The sequence below is a fragment of the Oncorhynchus masou genome, chromosome 23, assembly GCF_036934945.1.
Source record: "Oncorhynchus masou masou isolate Uvic2021 chromosome 23, UVic_Omas_1.1, whole genome shotgun sequence".
NCBI lineage: Eukaryota > Metazoa > Chordata > Actinopteri > Salmoniformes > Salmonidae > Oncorhynchus > Oncorhynchus masou.
In genome coordinates this window covers 9,376,781-9,397,836 of record NC_088234.1, presented here as the reverse complement: position 1 = coordinate 9,397,836, position 21,056 = coordinate 9,376,781, and the positions used below count along the sequence as shown (strand labels likewise).

General features: G+C 47.4%; 2 protein-coding genes across 2 annotated transcripts in view; one reads left to right on the top strand and one right to left on the bottom strand.

Moving 5' to 3' along the window:
- mark2b (MAP/microtubule affinity-regulating kinase 2b) overlaps nucleotides 1-21,056 on the top strand; it is a 104,323-nt gene that overhangs the window by 16,879 nt on the left and 66,388 nt on the right. The window contains exons 2-4 of the mRNA XM_064931072.1: nucleotides 14,421-14,585; nucleotides 18,927-18,980; nucleotides 20,667-20,715. Of these exons, the coding sequence (XP_064787144.1) occupies nucleotides 14,421-14,585; nucleotides 18,927-18,980; nucleotides 20,667-20,715 (268 nt within the window). The remainder of the gene's footprint in view (nucleotides 1-14,420; nucleotides 14,586-18,926; nucleotides 18,981-20,666; nucleotides 20,716-21,056) is intronic.
- Nucleotides 1,948-8,569, bottom strand: LOC135511205 (uncharacterized; the record flags this gene model as incomplete). Its single annotated transcript, XM_064932837.1, has 8 exons — nucleotides 1,948-2,065; nucleotides 2,152-2,816; nucleotides 7,107-7,150; nucleotides 7,360-7,497; nucleotides 7,544-7,627; nucleotides 7,738-8,166; nucleotides 8,258-8,386; nucleotides 8,545-8,569. Coding segments are annotated over 8 exons (1,632 nt in total), but the record flags the coding sequence as incomplete, so codon positions are not given.

Below are 21,056 nucleotides of genomic sequence, written 5' to 3'. Positions count from 1 at the left end.
GACTCTACTAGTGGTAATATATACATGTAAACAGGACTCTACTAGTGGTAATATATACATGTAAACAGGACTCTACTAGTGGTAATATATACATGTAAACAGGACTCTACTAGTGGTAATATATACATGTAAACAGGACTCTACTAGTGGTAATATATACATGTAAACAGGACTCTACTAGTGGTAATATATACATGTAAACAGGACTATACTAGTGGTAATATATACATGTAAACAGGACTCTACTAGTGGTAATATATACATGTAAACAGGACTCTACTAGTGGTAACATATACATGTAAACAGGACTCTACTAGTGGTAAATATACATGTAAACAGGATATACATGTAAACAGGACTCTACTAGTGGTAATATATACATGTAAACAGGACTCTACTAGGTGGTAATATATACATGTAAACAGGACTACTGTGGTAATATATACATGTAAACAGGACTATACTAGTGGTAATATATACATGTAAACAGGACTCTACTAGTGGTAATATATACATGTAAACAGGACTCTACTAGTGGTAATATATACATGTAAACAGGACTCTACTAGTGGTAATATATACATGTAGACAGGACTCTACTAGTGGTAATATATACATGTAAACAGGACTCTACTAGTGGTAATATATACATGTAAACAGGACTCTACTAGTGGTAATATATACATGTAAACAGGACTCTACTAGTGGTAACAGGACTCTACTAGTGGTAATATATACATGTAAACAGGACTCTACTAGTGGTAATATATACATGTAAACAGGACTCTACTAGTGGTAATATATACATGTAAACATGACTATACTAGTGGTAATATATACATGTAAACAGGACTCTACTAGTGGTAATATATACATGTAAACAGGACTCTACTAGTGGTAATATATACATGTAAACAGGACTCTACTAGTGGTAATATATACATGTAAACAGGACTCTACTAGTGGTAATATATACATGTAAACAGGACTCTACTAGTGGTAATATATACATGTAGACAGGACTCTACTAGTGGTAATATATACATGTAAACAGGACTCTACTAGTGGTAATATATACATGTAAACAGGACTCTACTAGTGGTAACAGGACTCTACTAGTGGTAATATATACATGTAAACAGGACTCTACTAGTGGTAATATATACATGTAAACAGGACTCTACTAGTGGTAATATATACATGTAAACAGGACTCTACTAGTGGTAATATATACATGTAAACAGGACTCTACTAGTGGTAACAGGACTCTACTAGTGGTAATATATACATGTAAACAGGACTCTACTAGTGGTAATATATACATGTAAACAGGACTCTACTAGTGGTAATATATACATGTAAACAGGACTCTACTCGTGGTAATATATACATGTAAACAGGACTCTACTAGTGGTAATATATACATGTAAACAGGACTCTACTAGTGGTAATATATACATGTAAACAGGACTCTACTCGTGGTAATATATACATGTAAACAGGACTCTACTAGTGGTAATATATACATGTAAACAGGACTCTACTAGTGGTAATATATACATGTAAACAGGACTCTACTAGTGGTAATATATACATGTAAACAGGACTCTACTAGTGGTAATATATACATGTAAACAGGGCTCTACTAGTGGTAATATATACATGTAAACAGGACTCTACTAGTGGTAATATATACATGTAAACAGGACTCTACTAGTGGTAATATATACATGTAAACAGGACTCTACTAGTGGTAACAGGACTCTACTAGTGGTAATATATACATGTAAACAGGACTCTACTAGTGGTAATATATACATGTAAACAGGACTCTACTAGTGGTAATATATACATGTAAACAGGGCTCTACTAGTGGTAACATATACATGTAAACAGGAGTAATAGTGACCAGTAGCAGGATAAATTGATACGAATGGTAATCAATAATCAATGAACAGCAGTGTAGGTGTGTGTCTGAGTGGGAAGAGACCCGTGGATGAGCATAGAGTCCGTGTGGATAGTCTTATGGTCAGTGGTCATCTGAGCCTCGATGCGCCGGTACGGTCTGCCGGACGGGAGCACGGAGAACAGTCCATGTCTCGGGTGGCTGGAGTTTTTGGGCATTTTATTTTTATTTTTCTCAGACACCACCTGGCATGTAAGTCCTGTAGGTGTGCGTCCTGTAGGTGTGTGTCCTGTAGGTGTGCATCCTGTAGGTGTGTGTCCTGTAGGTGTGTGGTCCTGTAGGTGTGTGTCCTGTAGGTGTGCGTCCTGTAGGTGTGCGGTCCTGTAGGTGTGCGGTCCTGTAGGTGTGCGGTCCTGTAGGTGTGCGGTCCTGTAGGTGTGCGTCCTGTAGGTGTGCGTCCTGTAGGTGTGCGTCCTGTAGGTGTGTGGTCCTGTAGGTGTGCGTCCTGTAGGTGTGCGTCCTGTAGGTGTGTGGTCCTGTAGGTGTGTGGTCCTGTAGGTGTGTGTCCTGTAGGTGTGCGTCCTGTAGGTGTGTGGTCCTGTAGGTGTGTGGTCCTGTAGGTGTGTGGTCCTGTAGGTGTGTGGTCCTGTAGGTGTGTGGTCCTGTAGGTGTGCGTCCTGTAGGTGTGCGTCCTGTAGGTGTGTGGTCCTGTAGGTGTGTGGTCCTGTAGGTGTGCGTCCTGTAGGTGTGCGTCCTGTAGGTGTGCGTCCTGTAGGTGTGCGGTCCTGTAGGTGTGTGGTCCTGTAGGTGTGCGGTCCTGTAGGTGTGCGGTCCTGTAGGTGTGTGGTCCTGTAGGTGTGTTGTCCTGTAGGTGTGCGTCCTGTAGGTGTGCGTCCTGTAGGTGTGCGTCCTGTGTATGTTGGGTTGGGGTGTGAGAGGGGGAAAAGGACTTAGCTGCTTTCTCGTTTCTAATTTATTTCTGTGTTTAAAAAAAATATTTTCTCCCTCTGTTTCTGCTTCGTAGGACCCCCCCATCTCCCTCTCAGGTCATTTCATGACACTTCAAATGGTTCTGGGAATGTTTCTGTAGTTAGAAACAGATAAGATCAAATATTTTGTTGAATAAAAAATAATCATATAATATTCAGTAATTATAATACCTAACAGCTGATTTGGATGAAAACTATTTCTAACAATGAGTACGACATGAGGCATCCGAAAAAGTGGTCAAAAGCCACCCACGGACCTCTGCAACACCCCAACCAATCAACGCGTGTATATAGTGTCCGTTCTCTATGTTTGACATGTAATATGGAGCTTATCGCTTGGAGTATTGTTTCTTCCTATGTAATGTATTCTCAGTGAATTTGGTGATGGTGTTTTCACCCTGTTCAGAGAGATTTGTCATTGAAGTTGTTGGGTTTAAGTCCCATCCTGCATCTTGATATGATCAGGTTCTGACCACTAGGTAGGCCGTCATTGTAAATAAGAATTTGTTCTTAAGTGACTTGCCTAGTTTAAAAAAATACACATATATAAAGGTTCTGACCACTAGGTGGCGCTGTTCATGCTATAAGGTGATTTATTTATTTAAATAACCTCCCCTGTTGTTAACGAGCTCATAGTTTCACACACTTCAACGCAAATGCATTCTCCCTTGACAAGTACCAACACAAACCCTTTACTCTAGGGAGTTTGTATAACACACACACATCCCTGTCCATGAGCGAGAGCGTATGAGTGTGTGTAGGTGGACATTTTATTTTTAGTTCACCCTACTCATGGCTGACTTTCTCTGTGTGCAACAGCGTCTAAGTAATATAAATACGGAATGTGTGAGTGTGTGCGTGTGTGTGCGTGTGAGTGTGTGCGTGTGTGTGTGTGTGTGTGCGTGACAAAATATCTTGCATCCATCTCCCATCATTGAATACAAAGATTGAGATGGAAGAGAAGGGATGACAGAGGACACAGGAGGGAGAAGAAGGGGAAATGGTGTGAGGGCAGCTACAGCCAGCAACAAATCACCATGGCAACACATCCATCACGACCAGGACACAGGAGTGTGTGTGATCTCCCCCCATTGGACTTATCATTACTATGGACTTATGTAGATGCCTGTCTGTGTCTTTAGGTCTTCAAATACTCTCTTCTTCTAACGTGTGTGTGTGGCTGTTCACTGAGTGTATGCGTGTTCCTCTGTTCCCTAGGAAAGGACAGTAGTAATGAGGGTTGAGTCAAACCGTTCCCACACACTGGGATAAACATTACTACAGCTCAGTGTGTGTTTGTGTGTGTCTTGGTTCTGTAACTAGCATCTTGAGTCAGTGTGTGTGTGTTGGTTCTGTAACTAGCGTTTTGAGTCAGTGTGTGTGTCTTGGTTCTGTAACTAGCGTTATGAGTTAGTGTGTGTGTCTTGGTTCTGTAACTAGTGTTTTGAGTCAGTGTGTGTGTGTGTCTTGGTTCTGTAACTAGCGTTATGAGTCAGTGTGAGTATGTGTGTGTGTCTTGGTTCTGTAACTAGCGTAATGAGTCAGTGCTAGCTAGCTGAAAGTAATGTGAGAACAAAACAATGACATCAATTGTCTGCACATCTATAATTATAACAGGTGAGTTTGTTTGTTTGTGTGGCTGGCGTGCAGCTGTTAACGAATGAGAGCGGAGAAAATCCTGCACAATAGTACAGAGGGGATGAGAAGAAGAGAGATAGAGGGGGCGGGAGAGAGAAATGGGGGCGGGAGAGAGAAATGGAGGGGGAGAGAAATGGGGGGGAGAGAGAAATGGAGGGGGAGAGAAATGGGGAGCGGGAGAGAGAACTGGAGGGGGGGGAGAAATGGGGGGCGGGGAGAGAGAAATGGAGGGGAGAGAGAAATGGAGGGGGGAGAGAAATGGAGGGGGGGGGGAGAAATGGGGAGCGGGAGAGAGAAATGGAGGGGGGGGGGAGAAATGGGGGGCGGGAGAGAGAAATGGAGGGGGGGAGAAATGGGGGGCGGGAGAGAAATGGGGGGGGGGGAATGGGGGGCGGGAGAGAGAAATGGAGGGGGGAGACGGGGCGGGAGAGAGAAATGGAGGGGGGAGAGAGAAATGGAGGGGGAGACAGGGGGCGGGAGAGAGAAATGGAGGGGGAGAGAGAAATGGAGGGGGAGACAGGGGGCGGGGAGAGAGAAATGGGGGGCGGGGGAGAGAAATGGAGGGGGGGGAATGGGGGGCGGGAGAGAGAAATGGAGGGGGGGAGACAGGGGGCGGGAGAGAGAAATGGAGGGGGAGACGGGGCGGGGAGAGAGAAATGGGGGGCGGGAGAGAGAAATGGAGGCGGGAGAGAGAAATGGAGGGGGGGGGAAATGGAGGGGGGGGGGGAAATGGGGGACGGGAGAGAGAAATGGAGGGGGAGAGAAATGGAGGGGGAGATGGGGGCGGGAGAGACCGGTTGTTACTGGGGAGAGAGGGGGGCGGGGAGAGAGAAATGAGGGGGCGGGAGAGAGAAATGAGGGGGGGGGAGAGAGATGGAGAGGGGGAAGAGATGGGGGAGAGATGGAGAGGGGGAGAGATGGAGAGGGGGGGAGATGGAGAGGGGGAGAGATGGAGAGGGGGAGAGATGGAGAGGGAGAGATGGAGAGGGGGAGATGGAGAGGGGGAGAGAGAGATGGAGAGGGGGAGAGAGAGATGGAGAGGGGGAGAGAGAGATGGAGAGGGGGTAGAGAGATGGAGAGGGGGTAGAGAGATGGAGAGGGGAGAGAGAGATGGAGTGGGGGGAGAGAGGGGGCGGGAGAGAGAGATGGAGTGGGGGGGAGAGATATGGAGAGGGGGAGATGGAGTGGGGGGAGAGATATGGAGAGGGGGAGATGGAGTGGGGGAGAGATATGGAGAGGGGGTGAGATGGAGTGGGGGGGAGGGGGAGATGGAGTGGGGGAGAGATGGAGGGGGTGGGAGAGAGAGATGGGGGTGTGAGATGGAGTGGGGGGAGAGAGAGCTGGAGTGGGGGGGAGATGGGGAGGGGGAGATGGAGAGGGGGAGAGAGAGATGGAGAGGGGGTAGAGAGATGGAGAGGGGGTAGAGAGATGGGAGAGGGGGAGAGAGAGATGGAGAGAGGGGGGCGGGAGAGAGAGATGGAGTGGGGGGGAGAGATATGGAGAGGGGGAGATGGAGTGGGGGGAGAGATATGGAGAGGGGGTGAGATATGGAGAGGGGGGTGAGATGGGGGGCGGGAGAGAGAGATGGGGGGTGAGATGGAGTGGGGGGAGGGTGAGATGGAGTGGGGGGAGGGGGAGATGGAGTGGGGGGAGAGATGGAGGGGGTGGGAGAGAGAGATGGGGGGTGTGAGATGGAGTGGGGGGAGAGAGAGCTGGAGTGGGGGGGGAGATGGGGAGGGGGAGATGGGGATGGGGGAGAGAGAGATGGAGAGGGGGAGAGAGAGATGGAGGGGGAGACAGGGGGCGGGGAGAGAGAAATGGGGGCGGGGAGACAGGGGGGCGGGAGAGAGAAATGGGGGGCGGGGGAGAGAAATGGAGGGGGGGAATGGGGGGCGGGAGAGAGAAATGGAGGGGGGAGACAGGGGGCGGGAGAGAGAAATGGAGGGGGAGACGGGGCGGGGAGAGAGAAATGGGGGCGGGAGAGAGAAATGGAGGCGGGAGAGAGAAATGGAGGGGGGGGGGGGGGGAAATGGAGGGGGGGAATGGGGGACGGGAGAGAGAAATGGAGGGGGGGAGAGAAATGGAGGGGGAGATGGGGGCGGGAGAGACCGGTTGTTACTGGGGAGAGAGGGGGCGGGAGAGAGAAATGAGGGGGCGGGAGAGAGAAATGAGGGGGGGGGAGAGAGATGGAGAGGGGGAAGAGATGGGGGAGAGATGGAGAGGGGGAGAGATGGAGAGGGGGAGAGATGGAGAGGGGGAGATGGAGAGGGGGAGAGATGGAGAGGGGGAGAGATGGAGAGGGAGAGATGGAGAGGGGGAGATGGGGATGGGGGGAGAGAGATGGAGAGGGGGGAGAGAGAGATGGAGAGGGGGAGAGAGAGATGGAGAGGGGGAGAGAGAGATGGAGAGGGGGAGAGAGAGATGGAGAGGGGGAGAGATGGAGAGGGGGAGATGGAGAGGGGGAGAGATGGAGAGGGGAGAGATGGAGAGGGGGAGATGGGGATGGGGGGAGAGAGAGATGGAGAGGGGGAGAGAGAGATGGAGAGGGGGGGGAGAGAGAGATGGAGAGGGAGAGGGGGAGATGGGGATGGGGGAGAGAGAGATGGAGAGGGGGGAGAGAGAGATGGAGAGGGGGAGAGAGAGATGGAGAGGGGGTAGAGAGATGGAGAGGGGGAGAGAGAGATGGAGAGGGGGTAGAGAGATGGAGAGGGGGTAGAGAGATGGAGAGGGGGGAGAGAGATGGAGTGGGGGGAGAGAGGGGGGGGGGAGAGAGATGGAGTGGGGGGAGAGATATGGAGAGGGGGAGATGGAGTGGGGGAGAGATATGGAGAGGGGGAGATGGAGTGGGGGGAGAGATATGGAGAGGGGGTGAGATGGGGGGGTCGGGAGAGAGAGATGGGGGGTGAGATGGAGTGGGGGGAGGGTGAGATGGAGTGGGGGGAGGGGGAGATGGAGTGGGGGGAGAGATGGAGGGGGTGGGAGAGAGAGATGGGGGGGTGTGAGATGGAGTGGGGGGGAGAGAGAGCTGGAGTGGGGGGGGGAGATGGGGAGGAGGGGGGAGATGGGGATGGGGGAGAGAGAGATGGAGAGGGGGTAGAGAGAGATGGAGAGGGGGGAGAGAGAGATGGAGAGGGGGAGAGAGAGATGGAGAGGGGGTAGAGAGATGGAGAGGGGGTAGAGAGATGGAGAGGGGGAGAGAGAGATGGAGTGGGGGGAGAGAGGGGGCGGGAGAGAGAGATGGAGTGGGGGGAGAGATATGGAGAGGGGGAGATGGAGTGGGGGGAGAGATATGGAGAGGGGGAGATGGAGTGGGGGAGAGATATGGAGAGGGGGGTGAGATGGGGGGGGCGGGAGAGAGAGATGGGGGGTGAGATGGAGTGGGGGGAGGGTGAGATGGAGTGGGGGGAGAGAGGGGGGCGGGAGAGAGAGATGGAGTGGGGGGGGAGAGATATGGAGAGGGGGAGATGGAGTGGGGGAGAGATATGGAGAGGGGGAGATGGAGTGGGGGGAGAGATATGGAGAGGGGGTGAGATGGGGGGCGGGAGAGAGAGATGGGGGGGTGAGATGGAGTGGGGGGAGGGTGAGATGGAGTGGGGGGAGGGGGAGATGGAGTGGGGGGAGAGATGGAGGGGGTGGGAGAGAGAGATGGGGGGTGTGAGATGGAGTGGGGGGAGAGAGAGCTGGAGTGGGGGGGGGGAGATGGGAAGGGGGAGAGAGAGATGGAGAGGGGGAGAGAGAGGGGGGGCGGGAGAGAGAGATGGAGTGGGGGGAGAGATATGGAGAGGGGGAGATGGAGTGGGGGGAGAGATATGGAGAGGGGGGTGAGATGGAGTGGGGGGAGGGTGAGATGGAGTGGGGGGAGAGATGGAGGGGGTGGGAGAGAGAGATGGGGGGTGTGAGATGGAGTGGGGGGAGAGAGAGCTGGAGTGGGGGGAGAGAGATGGAGTGGGGGGAGAGAGATGGAGAGGGGGAGAGAGATGGAGAGGGGGAGATGGGGGGTGGAGTGGGGGAGAGATGGAGTGGGGGGAGATGGAGTGGGGGGAGAGAGCTGGAGAGGGGGAGATGGAGAGGGGGGATGGAGTGGGGGGAGAGATGGGGGGAGAGATGGAGAGGGGGAGATGGAGTGGGGGGGAGAGAGAGAGATGGAGTGGGTGGGAGAGAGAGCTGGAGTGGGGGGAGAGAGAGGTGGGGGGAGAGATGGAGGGGGGCGGCGGGGCTAGAGAGGATATTGCAAGAGTCGCACTGTAAAATCTCTCTCAAACACACACAAACACACAGCTCTTATCAGTGTTATGGGGATAATGCTGTAACTTCCTCTCACCAGTCTCGCTAATGTTGACATGCGCCACGAGGACAGTCAGCACACACACACACAGCTCTCTGACACGCACACACACACACACACACAGCTCTCTGACATGCACACACACAGCTCTTTGACATACACACACATAATTGTAGAGGTGGCAGAGAGAGGTTCTGAACAGAATGGGACTCTGGTTAGCAAATAAGGTAGGAGAGGGAGTGTGTGCGTGAGTTGACGTCAAGCACACCCCAAGGAACACACACCCCAAGGAACACACACCCCAGCAGGACCTCAATAACATGCCCTAGGGATAATGATGTCAGAAATACAGTTGTTTGTGTGATACACCAGAGGCTGTCCTCTTAAAGGCTGCATTAGCCAGATTGGTTTGTTCATCTGAACTGGGATTGAGTTCAGAGGCTGCTGTCTAAAAGGTTAGCCAGATTGGTTTGTTCATCTGAACTGGGATTGAGTTCAGAGGCTGCTGTCTAAAAGGTTAGCCAGATTGGTTTGTTCATCTGAACTGGGATTGAGTTCAGAGGCTGCTGTCTAAAAGGTTAGCCAGATTGGTTTGTTCATCTGAACTGGGATTGAGTTCAGAGGCTGCTGTCTAAAAGGTTAGCCAGATTGGTTTGTTCATCTGAACTGGGATTGAGTTCAGAGGCTGCTGTCTAAAAGGTTAGCCAGATTGGTTTGTTCATCTGAACTGGGATTGAGTTCAGAGGCTGCTGTCTAAAAGTTAGCCAGATTGGTTTGTTCATCTGAACTGGGATTGAGTTCAGAGGCTGCTGTCTAAAAGGTTAGCCAGATTGGTTTGTTCATCTGAACTGGGATTGAGTTCAGAGGCTGCTGTCTAAAAGGTTAGCCAGATTGGTCTGATTGCTGCTACAGCTGTAGAGGGACCTCTCTCTTTCTCATTCTCTTTCTCTTGTTTAGATGCCCACAGTTGTCGTGTGTGTGTGTGTGTGTGTGTGTGTGTGTGTGTGTGTGTGTGTGTGTGTGTGTGTGTAATGATTTTTAAATTAAAAACAATTCACCTTTATTTAACCAGGTAGGCCAGTTGAGAACAAGTTCTCATTTACAACTGTGACCTGGCCACGATAAAGCAAAGCAGTGTGACACAAACAACAACACAGAGTTACACATGGAGTAAACAAAACATGCAGTCAATAACGCAATAGAAAAGTCTATATACAGTGTGTGCAACTGTAGTAAAATTAGGGAGGTAAAGGCAATACATAGGCCATAGTGGTGAAATAATTACAATATAGCAATTTAATACTGGAGTGATAGATGTGCAGAAGATGAATGTGCAAGTAGAGATACTGGGGTGCAAAGGAGCAAAGAAATAAATAGCAATGTGGGGATGAGGTAGTTGGATGGGCTATTTACAGATGGGCTGTGTACAGTTGCAGGGATCTGTAAGCTGCTCTGACAGCTGGTGCTTAAAGCTAGTGAGTGAGATAAGAGTCCAGCTTCAGTGATTTTTGAAATTCGTTCCAGTCATTGGCAGCAGAGAACTGGAAGGAAAGGCGGTCAAAGGAGGAGTTGGCTTTGGGGGTGACCAGTGAAATATACCTGCTGGAGCGCGTGCTATTAGTGGGTGTTGTTATGGTGACCAGTGAGCTGAGATGAGGTGGGGCTTTACCTAGCAAAGACTTATAGATGACCTGGAGCCAGTGGGTTTGGCGATGAATATGAAGCGAGGGCCAGCCAACGAGAGCTTACAGGTCGCAGTGGTGGGTAGTATATGGGGCTTTGGTGATAAAAACGGATGGCACTGTGATAGACTACATCCGGTTTGCAGAGTAGTGTTGGAGGCTATTTTGTAAATGACATCGCCGAAGTCAAGAATTGGTAGGATAGTCAGTTTTACAAGGGTATGTTTAGCAGCATGAGTGAAGGATGCATTTGGAGGCCACGGAAGGAGAGTTGTATGGCATTGAAGCTCATCCGGAGGTTTGTTAACACAGTGTCCAAAGAAGGGCCAGAAGTATACAGAATGGTGTCGTCTGCTTAGAGGTGGATCAGAGACTCACCAGCAACAAGAGCGACATCATTGATGTATACAGAGAAAAGAGTCGGCCTGAGAATTGAACTCTGTGGCATCCCCTATTTCAATGAATGTTTACGCGCCTGCTTCTGCCTATCACCGCTCAGTCAGATACTTAGATACTTGTATGCTCCGCAGACAGAACAGTTGAAACTGGAGCAGCAGCACGGCCAGGTGGACTGGGGACAGCAAGGAGTCATCGTGTCAGGTAGTCCTGAAGCATGGTCCTAGGGCTCAGGTCCTCCGAGAGAGAGTTAGAGCATACTTAAATTCACACAGGACACCGGATAAGACAGGAGAAATACTCCAGATATAACAGACTGACCCTAGCCCCCTCGACACAAACTACTGCAGCATAAATTCTGGAGGCTGAGACAGGAGTGGTCAGGAGACACTGTCCCCACCCAGTGATGCCCCCGGACAGGGCCAAACAGGCAGGATATAACTCCACCCACTTTGCCAAAGCACAGCCCCCACACCACTAGAGGGATATCTTCAACCACAACTTACCATCCTGAGACAGGGCCGAGTATAGCCCACAAAGATCTCCGCCACGGCACAACCCAAGGGGGGGCACCAACCCAGACAGGAAGACCAAGTCAGTGACTCAACCCACTCAAGTGACGCACCCCTCCTAGGGACGGCATGGAAGAGCACCAGTAAGTCAGTGACTCAGCCCCTGTAATGGGGTTAGAGGCAGAGAATCCCAATGGAAAGAGGGGAACCAGCCAGGCAGAGACAGTAAGGGCAGTTCGTTGCTCCAGAGCCTTTCGGTTCACCTTCACACTCCTGGACCAGACTACACTCAAACATATGACCTACGGAAGCAGGGTTCTCCAACTGGCTGCTGGGTGATTTTTTTATTTATTATTTGGCTGCCCAAGTTTTCAGACCAAAAAAGAAATGTAAAAACATCAGCTAATCAGGTCCAACTGATTTTTATTTAGCAAATCTGTTCCAAAGAATTCTGTTCTGTATATTCCCACGCAAAATAGAGAGATCGACACTAAGTGTACAAAACATTATGAACACCTGCTCTTCCCATGACATAGACTGACCAGGTGAATCCAGGTGAAAGCTATGAACCCTTACTGGTGTCACTTTGTTAAATCCACTTCAATCAGTATAAATGAAGGGGAGGAGATGGGTTAAAGAGGGATTTTTATGCCTTGAGACATGGATTGTGTATGTGTGCCAATCAGAGAGTGAATGGGCAAGACTAAAGATTTAAGTGCCTTTGAACAAGGTATGGTAGTAGGTGTCTTTGAACGAGGTATGGTTTAGGGGTCTTTGAACGAGGTATGGGGGTAGGTGTCTTTGAACGAGGTATGGTAGTAGGGGTCTTTGAACGAGGTATGGTAGTAGGTGTCTTTGAACGAGGTATGGTAGTAGGGGTCTTTGAACGAGGTATGGGGGTAGGTGTCTTTGAACGAGGTATGGCAGTAGGGGTCTTTGAATGAGGTATGGCAGTAGGGGTCTTTGAACGAGGTATGGCAGTAGGGGTCTTTGAACGAGGTATGGCAGTAGGGGTCTTTGAACGAGGTATGGTGGTAGGTGTCTTTGAACGAGGTATGATAGTAGGTGTCTGAACGAGGTATGGTAGTAGGTGTCTTTGAACGAGGTATGGTAGTAGGGGTCTTTGAACGAGGTATGGTAGTAGGGGTCTTTGAACGAGGTATGGCAGTAGGTGTCTTTGAACGAGGTATGGGAGTAGGGGTCTTTGAACGAGGTATGGTAGTAGGTGTCTTTGAACGAGGTATGGCAGTAGGGGTCTTTGAACGAGGTATGGCAGTAGGTGCCTTTGAACGAGGTATGGCAGTAGGTGCCTTTGAACGAGGTATGGTAGTAGGGGTCTTTGAACGAGGTATGGTAGTAGGTGTCTTTGAACGAGGTATGGCAGTAGGGGTCTTTGAACGAGGTATGGCAGTAGGTGTCTTTGAACGAGGTATGGTAGTAGGGGTCTTTGAACGAGGTATGGCAGTAGGGGTCTTTGAACGAGGTATGGTAGTAGGGGTCTTTGAACGAGGTATGGCAGTAGGGGTCTTTGAACGAGGTATGGCAGTAGGTGTCTTTGAACGAGGTATGGGAGTAGGGGTCTTTGAACGAGGTATGGCAGTAGGTGTCTTTGAACGAGGTATGGGAGTAGGGGTCTTTGAACGAGGTATAGCAGTAGGTGTCTTTGAACGAGGTATGGGAGTAGGGGTCTTTGAACGAGGTATGGCAGTAGGTGTCTTTGAACGAGGTATGGCAGTAGGTGTCTTTGAACGAGGTATGGCAGTAGGGGTCTTTTAACGAGGTATGGTAGTAGGGGTCTTTGAACGAGGTATGGCAGTAGGGGTCTTTGAACGAGGTATGGCAGTAGGTGTCTTTGAACGAGGTATGGGAGTAGGGGTCTTTGAACGAGGTATGGTATTAGGGGTCTTTGAACGAGGTATGGGAGTAGGGGTCATTGAACGAGGTATGGCAGTAGGTGTCTTTGAACGAGGTATGGGAGTAGGGGTCTTTGAACGAGGTATAGCAGTAGGTGTCTTTGAACGAGGTATGGGAGTAGGGGTCTTTGAACGAGGTATGGGAGTAGGGGTCTTTGAACGAGGTATGGCAGTAGGTGTCTTTGAACGAGGTATGGGAGTAGGGGTCTTTGAACGAGGTATGGCAGTAGGTGTCTTTGAACGAGGTATGGCAGTAGGTGTCTTTGAACGAGGTATGGCAGTAGGGGTCTTTTAACGAGGTATGGTAGTAGGGGTCTTTGAACGAGGTATGGCAGTAGGGGTCTTTGAACGAGGTATGGCAGTAGGTGTCTTTGAACGAGGTATGGGAGTAGGGGTCTTTGAACGAGGTATGGTATTAGGGGTCTTTGAACGAGGTATGGGAGTAGGGGTCATTGAACGAGGTATGGCAGTAGGTGTCTTTGAACGAGGTATGGGAGTAGGGGCCTTTGAACGAGGTATGGTATTAGGGGTCTTTGAACGAGGTATGGGAGTAGGTGTCTTTGAACGAGGTATGGCAGTAGGTGTCTTTGAACGAGGTATGGGAGTAGGGGTCTTTGAACGAGGTATGGCAGTAGGGGTCTTTGAACGAGGTATGGCAGTAGGGGTCTTTGAACGAGGTATGGTATTAGGGGTCTTTGAACGAGGTATGGCAGTAGGTGCCAGACACACCGGTTTCTGAAAGGAACTGCAACGCTGCTGGGTTTTTCACGCTCAACAGTTTCCTGTGTGTATCAAGAACGGTCCACCACCCAAAGGACATCCAGCCAACTTGATACAACTGTGGGAAGCGTTGGAGTAAAACATGGTCCAGCATCCCTGGCCCATTTTGTAAAGTCTGTTTGTTACTGTATACATATGTTAGCAAGGTTTGAGATAATATAATGCTTCATTCATCTGTTTGGGTTTCTTGCGGTCAATTTGCCATCTACCAATTATTTGTAAGTAGGTTTCCTCTCAATAAATAATTGGCTTAATCTAGTTGATGATCCCTGTACTTAAACAACTCTCTCCCCTCCTCTCCCTCCTTCCCTTCTACCAGGACACCAAGGCGGGGGGCCGTCCCAGCATGCCGCGATGTCGGAACTCGGTTGCCACGACAGCGGAAGAGACCCCTCACATCGGTAACTATCGGTTGCTGAAGACCATTGGCAAGGGAAACTTCGCAAAAGTCAAACTGGCACGCCATGTCCTTACCGGGAAAGAGGTAGCACAGACACACACACTTTTCAACATACACACGTTAGTCACACACACAGAGACACCAATTTCTCTTCTGGCAGGAACTTCTTCCTGTCTTGTTGCACCACTTCCAGTGTAACCTCCACTTTGGACTTGGGCTGTATCTCAAATCCTTCTGCATTTGGACTGGATCCATTTTGAACCACCCCTACAGTCCCCCTCAGCTCAGACACACGCATTCTCTCACACGCCATTATTGATTTTCATTCTTCTATCCCACCGCTCTCCTCCTGAAGGACTTGGTAAAGGAGAGGAAGCCATTGTAGACTATTGAGATGCAGCCCAACTGTCTCTCTCCGTTGTTGAAGTGGGTGTTCTGTTGGAACAGTCAACATTCTGTCCTCACTGTGTTCCACCAGGCAGAGACAGTGTTCAGCATTCTGAACTGGGTCTGGCTTAGAATCTGCCAATGAACAAGGCAGTTAACCCACTGTTCCCCTGAACAAGGCAGTTAACCCGCTGTTCCCCTGAACAAGGCAGTTAACCCACTGTTCCCCTGAACAAGGCAGTTAACTCACTGTTCCCCTGAACAAGGCAGTTAACCCACTGTTCCCCTGAACAAGGCAGTTAACTCACTGTTCCCCTGAACAAGGCAGTTAACTCACTGTTCCTAGGCCGTCATTGTAAATAAGAATTTATTCTAAACTGACTTGCCTAGTTCAATATATATATATGTGTGTGTGTGCGCGTGTGTGTGTGCGCGTGTGTGTGCGCGTGTGTGTGCGCGTGCGCGTGTGTGTGTGTGTGAGAGGGACTTTTCCAACAATTGTTTACATACACTTAGTTGACTGTGCTTGGAAAATCTGTCCGTCCGTCCGAACCACTCAAAGGGGGGGGGGGGGGAGTGTCTTTCGCTCAATTCAATAGATGCATTATGGGTGGTTGCCAAAGCAATTAATATGAAGTATTACATAAATTAACAATATGTTTGAGTAATAATACACAGTGTCTTGTGAAAATATTCAAAATGTGGGGAAAGTCAAGGGGTCTGAATACTTTCCGAATGCTCTGGATATTAAAATAATTTCATGGCAACAATTGAGAAATTTAAATCTACGAGGTCTCGTGTATGACATGGAGGTACTGTCTCTATGATAATATGACAGACCAGCTCGATCTACTGTCTCTATTGTATTATGACAGACCAGCTAAATCTACTGTCTCTATTGTATTATGACAGACCAGCTAAATCTACTGTCTCTATTATATTATGACAGACCAGCTAGATCTACTGTCTCTATTATATTATGACAGACCAGCTAAATCTACTGTCTCTATATTATGACAGACCAGCTAGATCTCCTGTCTCTATTATATTATGACAGACCAGCTAGATCTACTGTCTCTATTATATTATGACAGACCAGCTAGATCTACTGTCTATTATATTATGACAGACCAGCTAGATCTACTGTCTCTATTATATTATGACAGACCTGCTAGATCTACTGTCTCTATTGTATTATGACAGACCAGCTAGATCTACTGTATCTATTATATTATGACAGACCAGCTCGATCTACTGTCTCTATTGTATTATGACAGACCAGCTAAATCTACTGTCTCTATATTATGACAGACCAGCTAGATCTACTGTCTCTATTATATTATGACAGACCAGCTAAATCTACTGTCTCTATATTATGACAGACCAGCTAGATCTACTGTCCCTATTATATTATGACAGACCAGCTAGATCTACTGTCTCTATTATATTATGACAGACCAGCTAGATCTGTCTCTCTTATATTATGACAGACCAGCTAGATCTACTGTCCCTATTATATTATGACAGACCAGCTAGATCTACTGTCTCTATTATATTATGACAGACCGGCTAGATCTGTCTCTCTTATATTATGACAGACCAGCTAGATCTACTGTCTCTAATATATTATGACAGACCAGCTAGATCTACTGTCTCTATTATATTATGACAGACCAGCTAGATCTACTGTCCCTATTATATTATGACAGACCAGCTAGATCTACTGTCCCTATTATATTATGACAGACCAGCTAGATCTACTGTCTCTATTATGACAGACCAGCTAGATCTACTGTCCCTATTATATTATGACAGACCAGCTAGATCTACTGTCTCTATTATATTATGACAGACCAGCTAGATCTACTGTCTCTATTATGACAGACCTGCTAGATCTACTGTCCCTATTATATTATGACAGACCAGCTAGATCTACTGTCCCTATTATATTATGACAGACCAGCTAGATCTACTGTCTCTATTATATTATGACAGACCAGCTAGATCTACTGTCTCTATTATGACAGACCTGCTAGATCTACTGTCCCTATTATATTATGACAGACCAGCTAGATCTACTGTCCCTATTATATTATGACAGACCAGCTAGATCTACTGTCCCTATTATATTATGACAGACCAGCTAGATCTACTGTCTCTATTATATTATGACAGACCAGCTAGATCTACTGTCTCTATTATGACAGACCTGCTAGATCTACTGTCCCTATTATATTATGACAGACCAGCTAGATCTACTGTCTCTATTATATTATGACAGACCAGCTAGATCTACTGTCTCTATTATATTATGACAGACCAGCTAGATCTACTGTCCCTATTATATTATGACAGACCAGCTAGATCTACTGTCTCTATTATATTATGACAGACCAGCTAGATCTACTGTCTCTATTATGACAGACCTGCTAGATCTACTGTCCCTATTATATTATGACAGACCAGCTAGATCTACTGTCTCTATTATATTATGACAGACCAGCTAGATCTACTGTCTCTATTATATTATGACAGACCAGCTAGATCTACTGTCCCTATTATATTATGACAGACCAGCTAGATCTACTGTCTCTATTATATTATGACAGACCAGCTAGATCTACTGTCTCTATTATGACAGACCTGCTAGATCTACTGTCCCTATTATATTATGACAGACCAGCTAGATCTACTGTCTCTATTATATTATGACAGACCAGCTAGATCTACTGTCTCTATTATGACAGACCTGCTAGATCTACTGTCCCTATTATATTATGACAGACCAGCTAGATCTACTGTCTCTATTATATTATGACAGACCGGCTAGATCTGTCTCTCTTATATTATGACAGACCAGCTAGATCTACTGTCTCTATTATATTATGACAGACCAGCTAGATCTACTGTCTCTATTATGACAGACCTGCTAGATCTACTGTCCCTATTATATTATGACAGACCAGCTAGATCTACTGTCCCTATTATATTATGACAGACCAGCTAGATCTACTGTCTCTATTATGACAGACCTGCTAGATCTACTGTCCCTATTATATTATGACAGACCAGCTAGATCTACTGTCTCTATTATATTATGACAGACCAGCTAGATCTACTGTCTCTATCTATTATGACAGACCAGCTAGATCTACTGTCTCGATTATATTATGACAGACCAGCTAGATCTACTGTCTCTATGATAATATGACAGACCAGCTAGATCTACTGTCTCTATTATATTATGACAGACCAGCTAGATCTACTGTCCCTATTATATTATGACAGACCAGCTAGATCTACTGTCTCTATTATGACAGACCTGCTAGATCTACTGTCCCTATTATATTATGACAGACCAGCTAGATCTACTGTCTCTATTATATTATGACAGACCAGCTAGATCTACTGTCTCTATTATATTATGACAGACCAGCTAGATCTACTGTCTCTATCTATTATGACAGACCAGCTAGATCTACTGTCTCTATTATATTATGACAGACCAGCTAGATCTACTCTCTATGATAATATGACAGACCAGCTAGATCTACTGTCTCTATTATATTATGACAGACCAGCTAGATCTGTCTCTCTTATATTATGACAGACCAGCTAGATCTACTGTCTCTATTATATTATGACAGACCAGCTAGATCTACTGTCTCGATTATATTATGACAGACCAGCTAGATCTACTGTCTCTATGATAATATGACAGACCAGCTAGATCTACTGTCTCTATTATATTATGACAGACCAGCTAGATCTACTGTCTCTATTATATTTTTCCCAAACAAAAATGCAAGTGTTCTCCTCGACAGCCAGTTCTTTCTTTACATTTCAGGAGGTAAATGCATCTGAGTCAAATGTGGAGTAGGAAGTGCTGCTCATTCTCTAGTCACCTGACCCTTTGTTTGAATTCTTTGGTTTGGTAGATCTTGGTTTGGTAGATCTTGGTTTGGTAGATCTTGGGTTTTGGTGTTGTGCACATTGGTCTCTCTGTCTGCTGAGTCTAATGTAGTGTATCATTTCTAGGTGGCTGTTAAGATTATTGATAAAACACAACTCAACTCTTCCAGTCTGCAGAAGGTGGGTCCCATACACACTATACACACACTATACACACACTATACACACACTACAGTGCCTTGCGAAAGTATTCGGCCCCCTTGAACTTTGCGACCTTTTGCCACATTTCAGGCTTCAAACATAAATATATAAAACTGTATTTTTTTGTGAAGAATCAACAAGTGGGACACAATCATGAAGTGGAACGACATTTATTGGATATTTCAAACTTTTTTAACAAATCAAAAACTGAAAAATTGGGCGTGCAAAATTATTCATCCCCCTTAAGTTAATACTTTGTAGCGCCACCTTTTGCTGCGAATACAGCTGTAAGTCGTTTGGGGTATGTCTCTATCAGTTTTGCACATCGAGAGACTGACATTTTTTCCCATTCCTCCTTGCAAAACAGCTCGAGCTCAGTGAGGTTGGATGGAGAGCATTTGTGAACAGCAGTTTTCAGTTCTTTCCACAGATTCTCGATTGGATTCAGGGGGCTGAATAATTTTGCACGCCCAATTTTTCAGTTTTTGATTTGTTAAAAAAGTTTGAAATATCCAATAAATATCGTTCCACTTCATGATTGTGTCCCACTTGTTGTTGATTCTTCACAAAAAAATACAGTTTTATATCTTCATGTTTGAAGCCTGAAATGTGGCAAAAGGTCGCAAAGTTCAAGGGGGCCGATTACTTTCGCAAGGCACTATACACACACTATACACAAAACACACTAGACAAACTACACATACTACACACAACATCACACACTGCACACACACACACACACACACACACACACACACACACACACACACACACACACACCTTAACACACTACACACACATACCATTACACACTACACACTACACACACACACACCATAACGCACACTCCCACCCCCCCACACACACACTATAACACACTACACACACTCCCACACACACCATAAGCACACGCCATAACACACTACTCCCACTCACACACACACACGATAACACACTACACACACCTTCCTCTTACTCACCATCTCATGTGCTTTTCTCTCCTATTTTCTCTTTCTCTCTTCATCCCTCTCTCTCCCGTCTCGCTCTCCCACCTGCCCACTCTCTCTCGCTCTCTCTCCTGCGCTCTCCCTCGCTCTCTCCCTCGCTCTCTCTCCCTCGCTCTCTCCCTCGCTCTCTCTCCTGCGCTCTCTCCCTCGCTCTCTCCCTCGCTCTCTCCCTCGCTCTCTCTCCTGCGCTCTCTCCCTCGCTCTCTCCCTCGCTCTCTCCCGCTGTCTCTCTCGCTCTCTCCCTCGCTCTCTCCCTTGCTCTCTCCCGCTGTCTCTCTCGCTCTCTCCATCCATTTCTCTCTGGTGGTCTAGATCTCAGAGAGACCTAATTACAGGAAACCAGCCTTAATTACATATATATATAATTAAGTCTTGTGTCCTGTAATATATATATATATATATAGGCTGGTTATTTATATATATATATATATATTACAGGACACAAGACTTAATTACATTTTTATATATTAATATTACAGGAAACCAGCCTTAATTACATGTTCTCTCTGGTGGTCTAGATCTCAGAGAGACCTAATTACAGGAAACCAGCCTTAATTACATTTCATGAGGGAACTACAGGGATCCCCTGTAGCAGAGTATGATATGAGATATATACATACACGCACACAGTGCTGACTATCTTCTCTGTCCTCTTCAGCTCTTCCGAGAAGTGAGAATCATGAAGCTGTTGAATCATCCTAACATAGGTGAGTTGACTCACAGTCAAGTGAATCTGAATCAAGAATCATTTCAAGTCAATGAACTGGAATCACGCTAAAGAATCTTGAACCAAGCTTTGCTGCTATAGGTGATTGAATCTAAATAATGATTCCCTTTTCTCCCTCCTCCCCTCTCCCTCCCTCCTCCCCTCTCCCTCCCGCCAACCCTCTCCCTCCCTCCTCCCCTCTCCCTCCCTCCTCCCCTCTCCCTCCCTCCTCCCCTCTCCCTCCCGCCAACCCTCTCCCTCCCTCCCCCCTCTCCCTCCCTCCCCTCCCCTCTCCCTCCCTCCTCCCCTCTCCCTCCCTCCCTCCTCCCCTCTCCCTCCCTC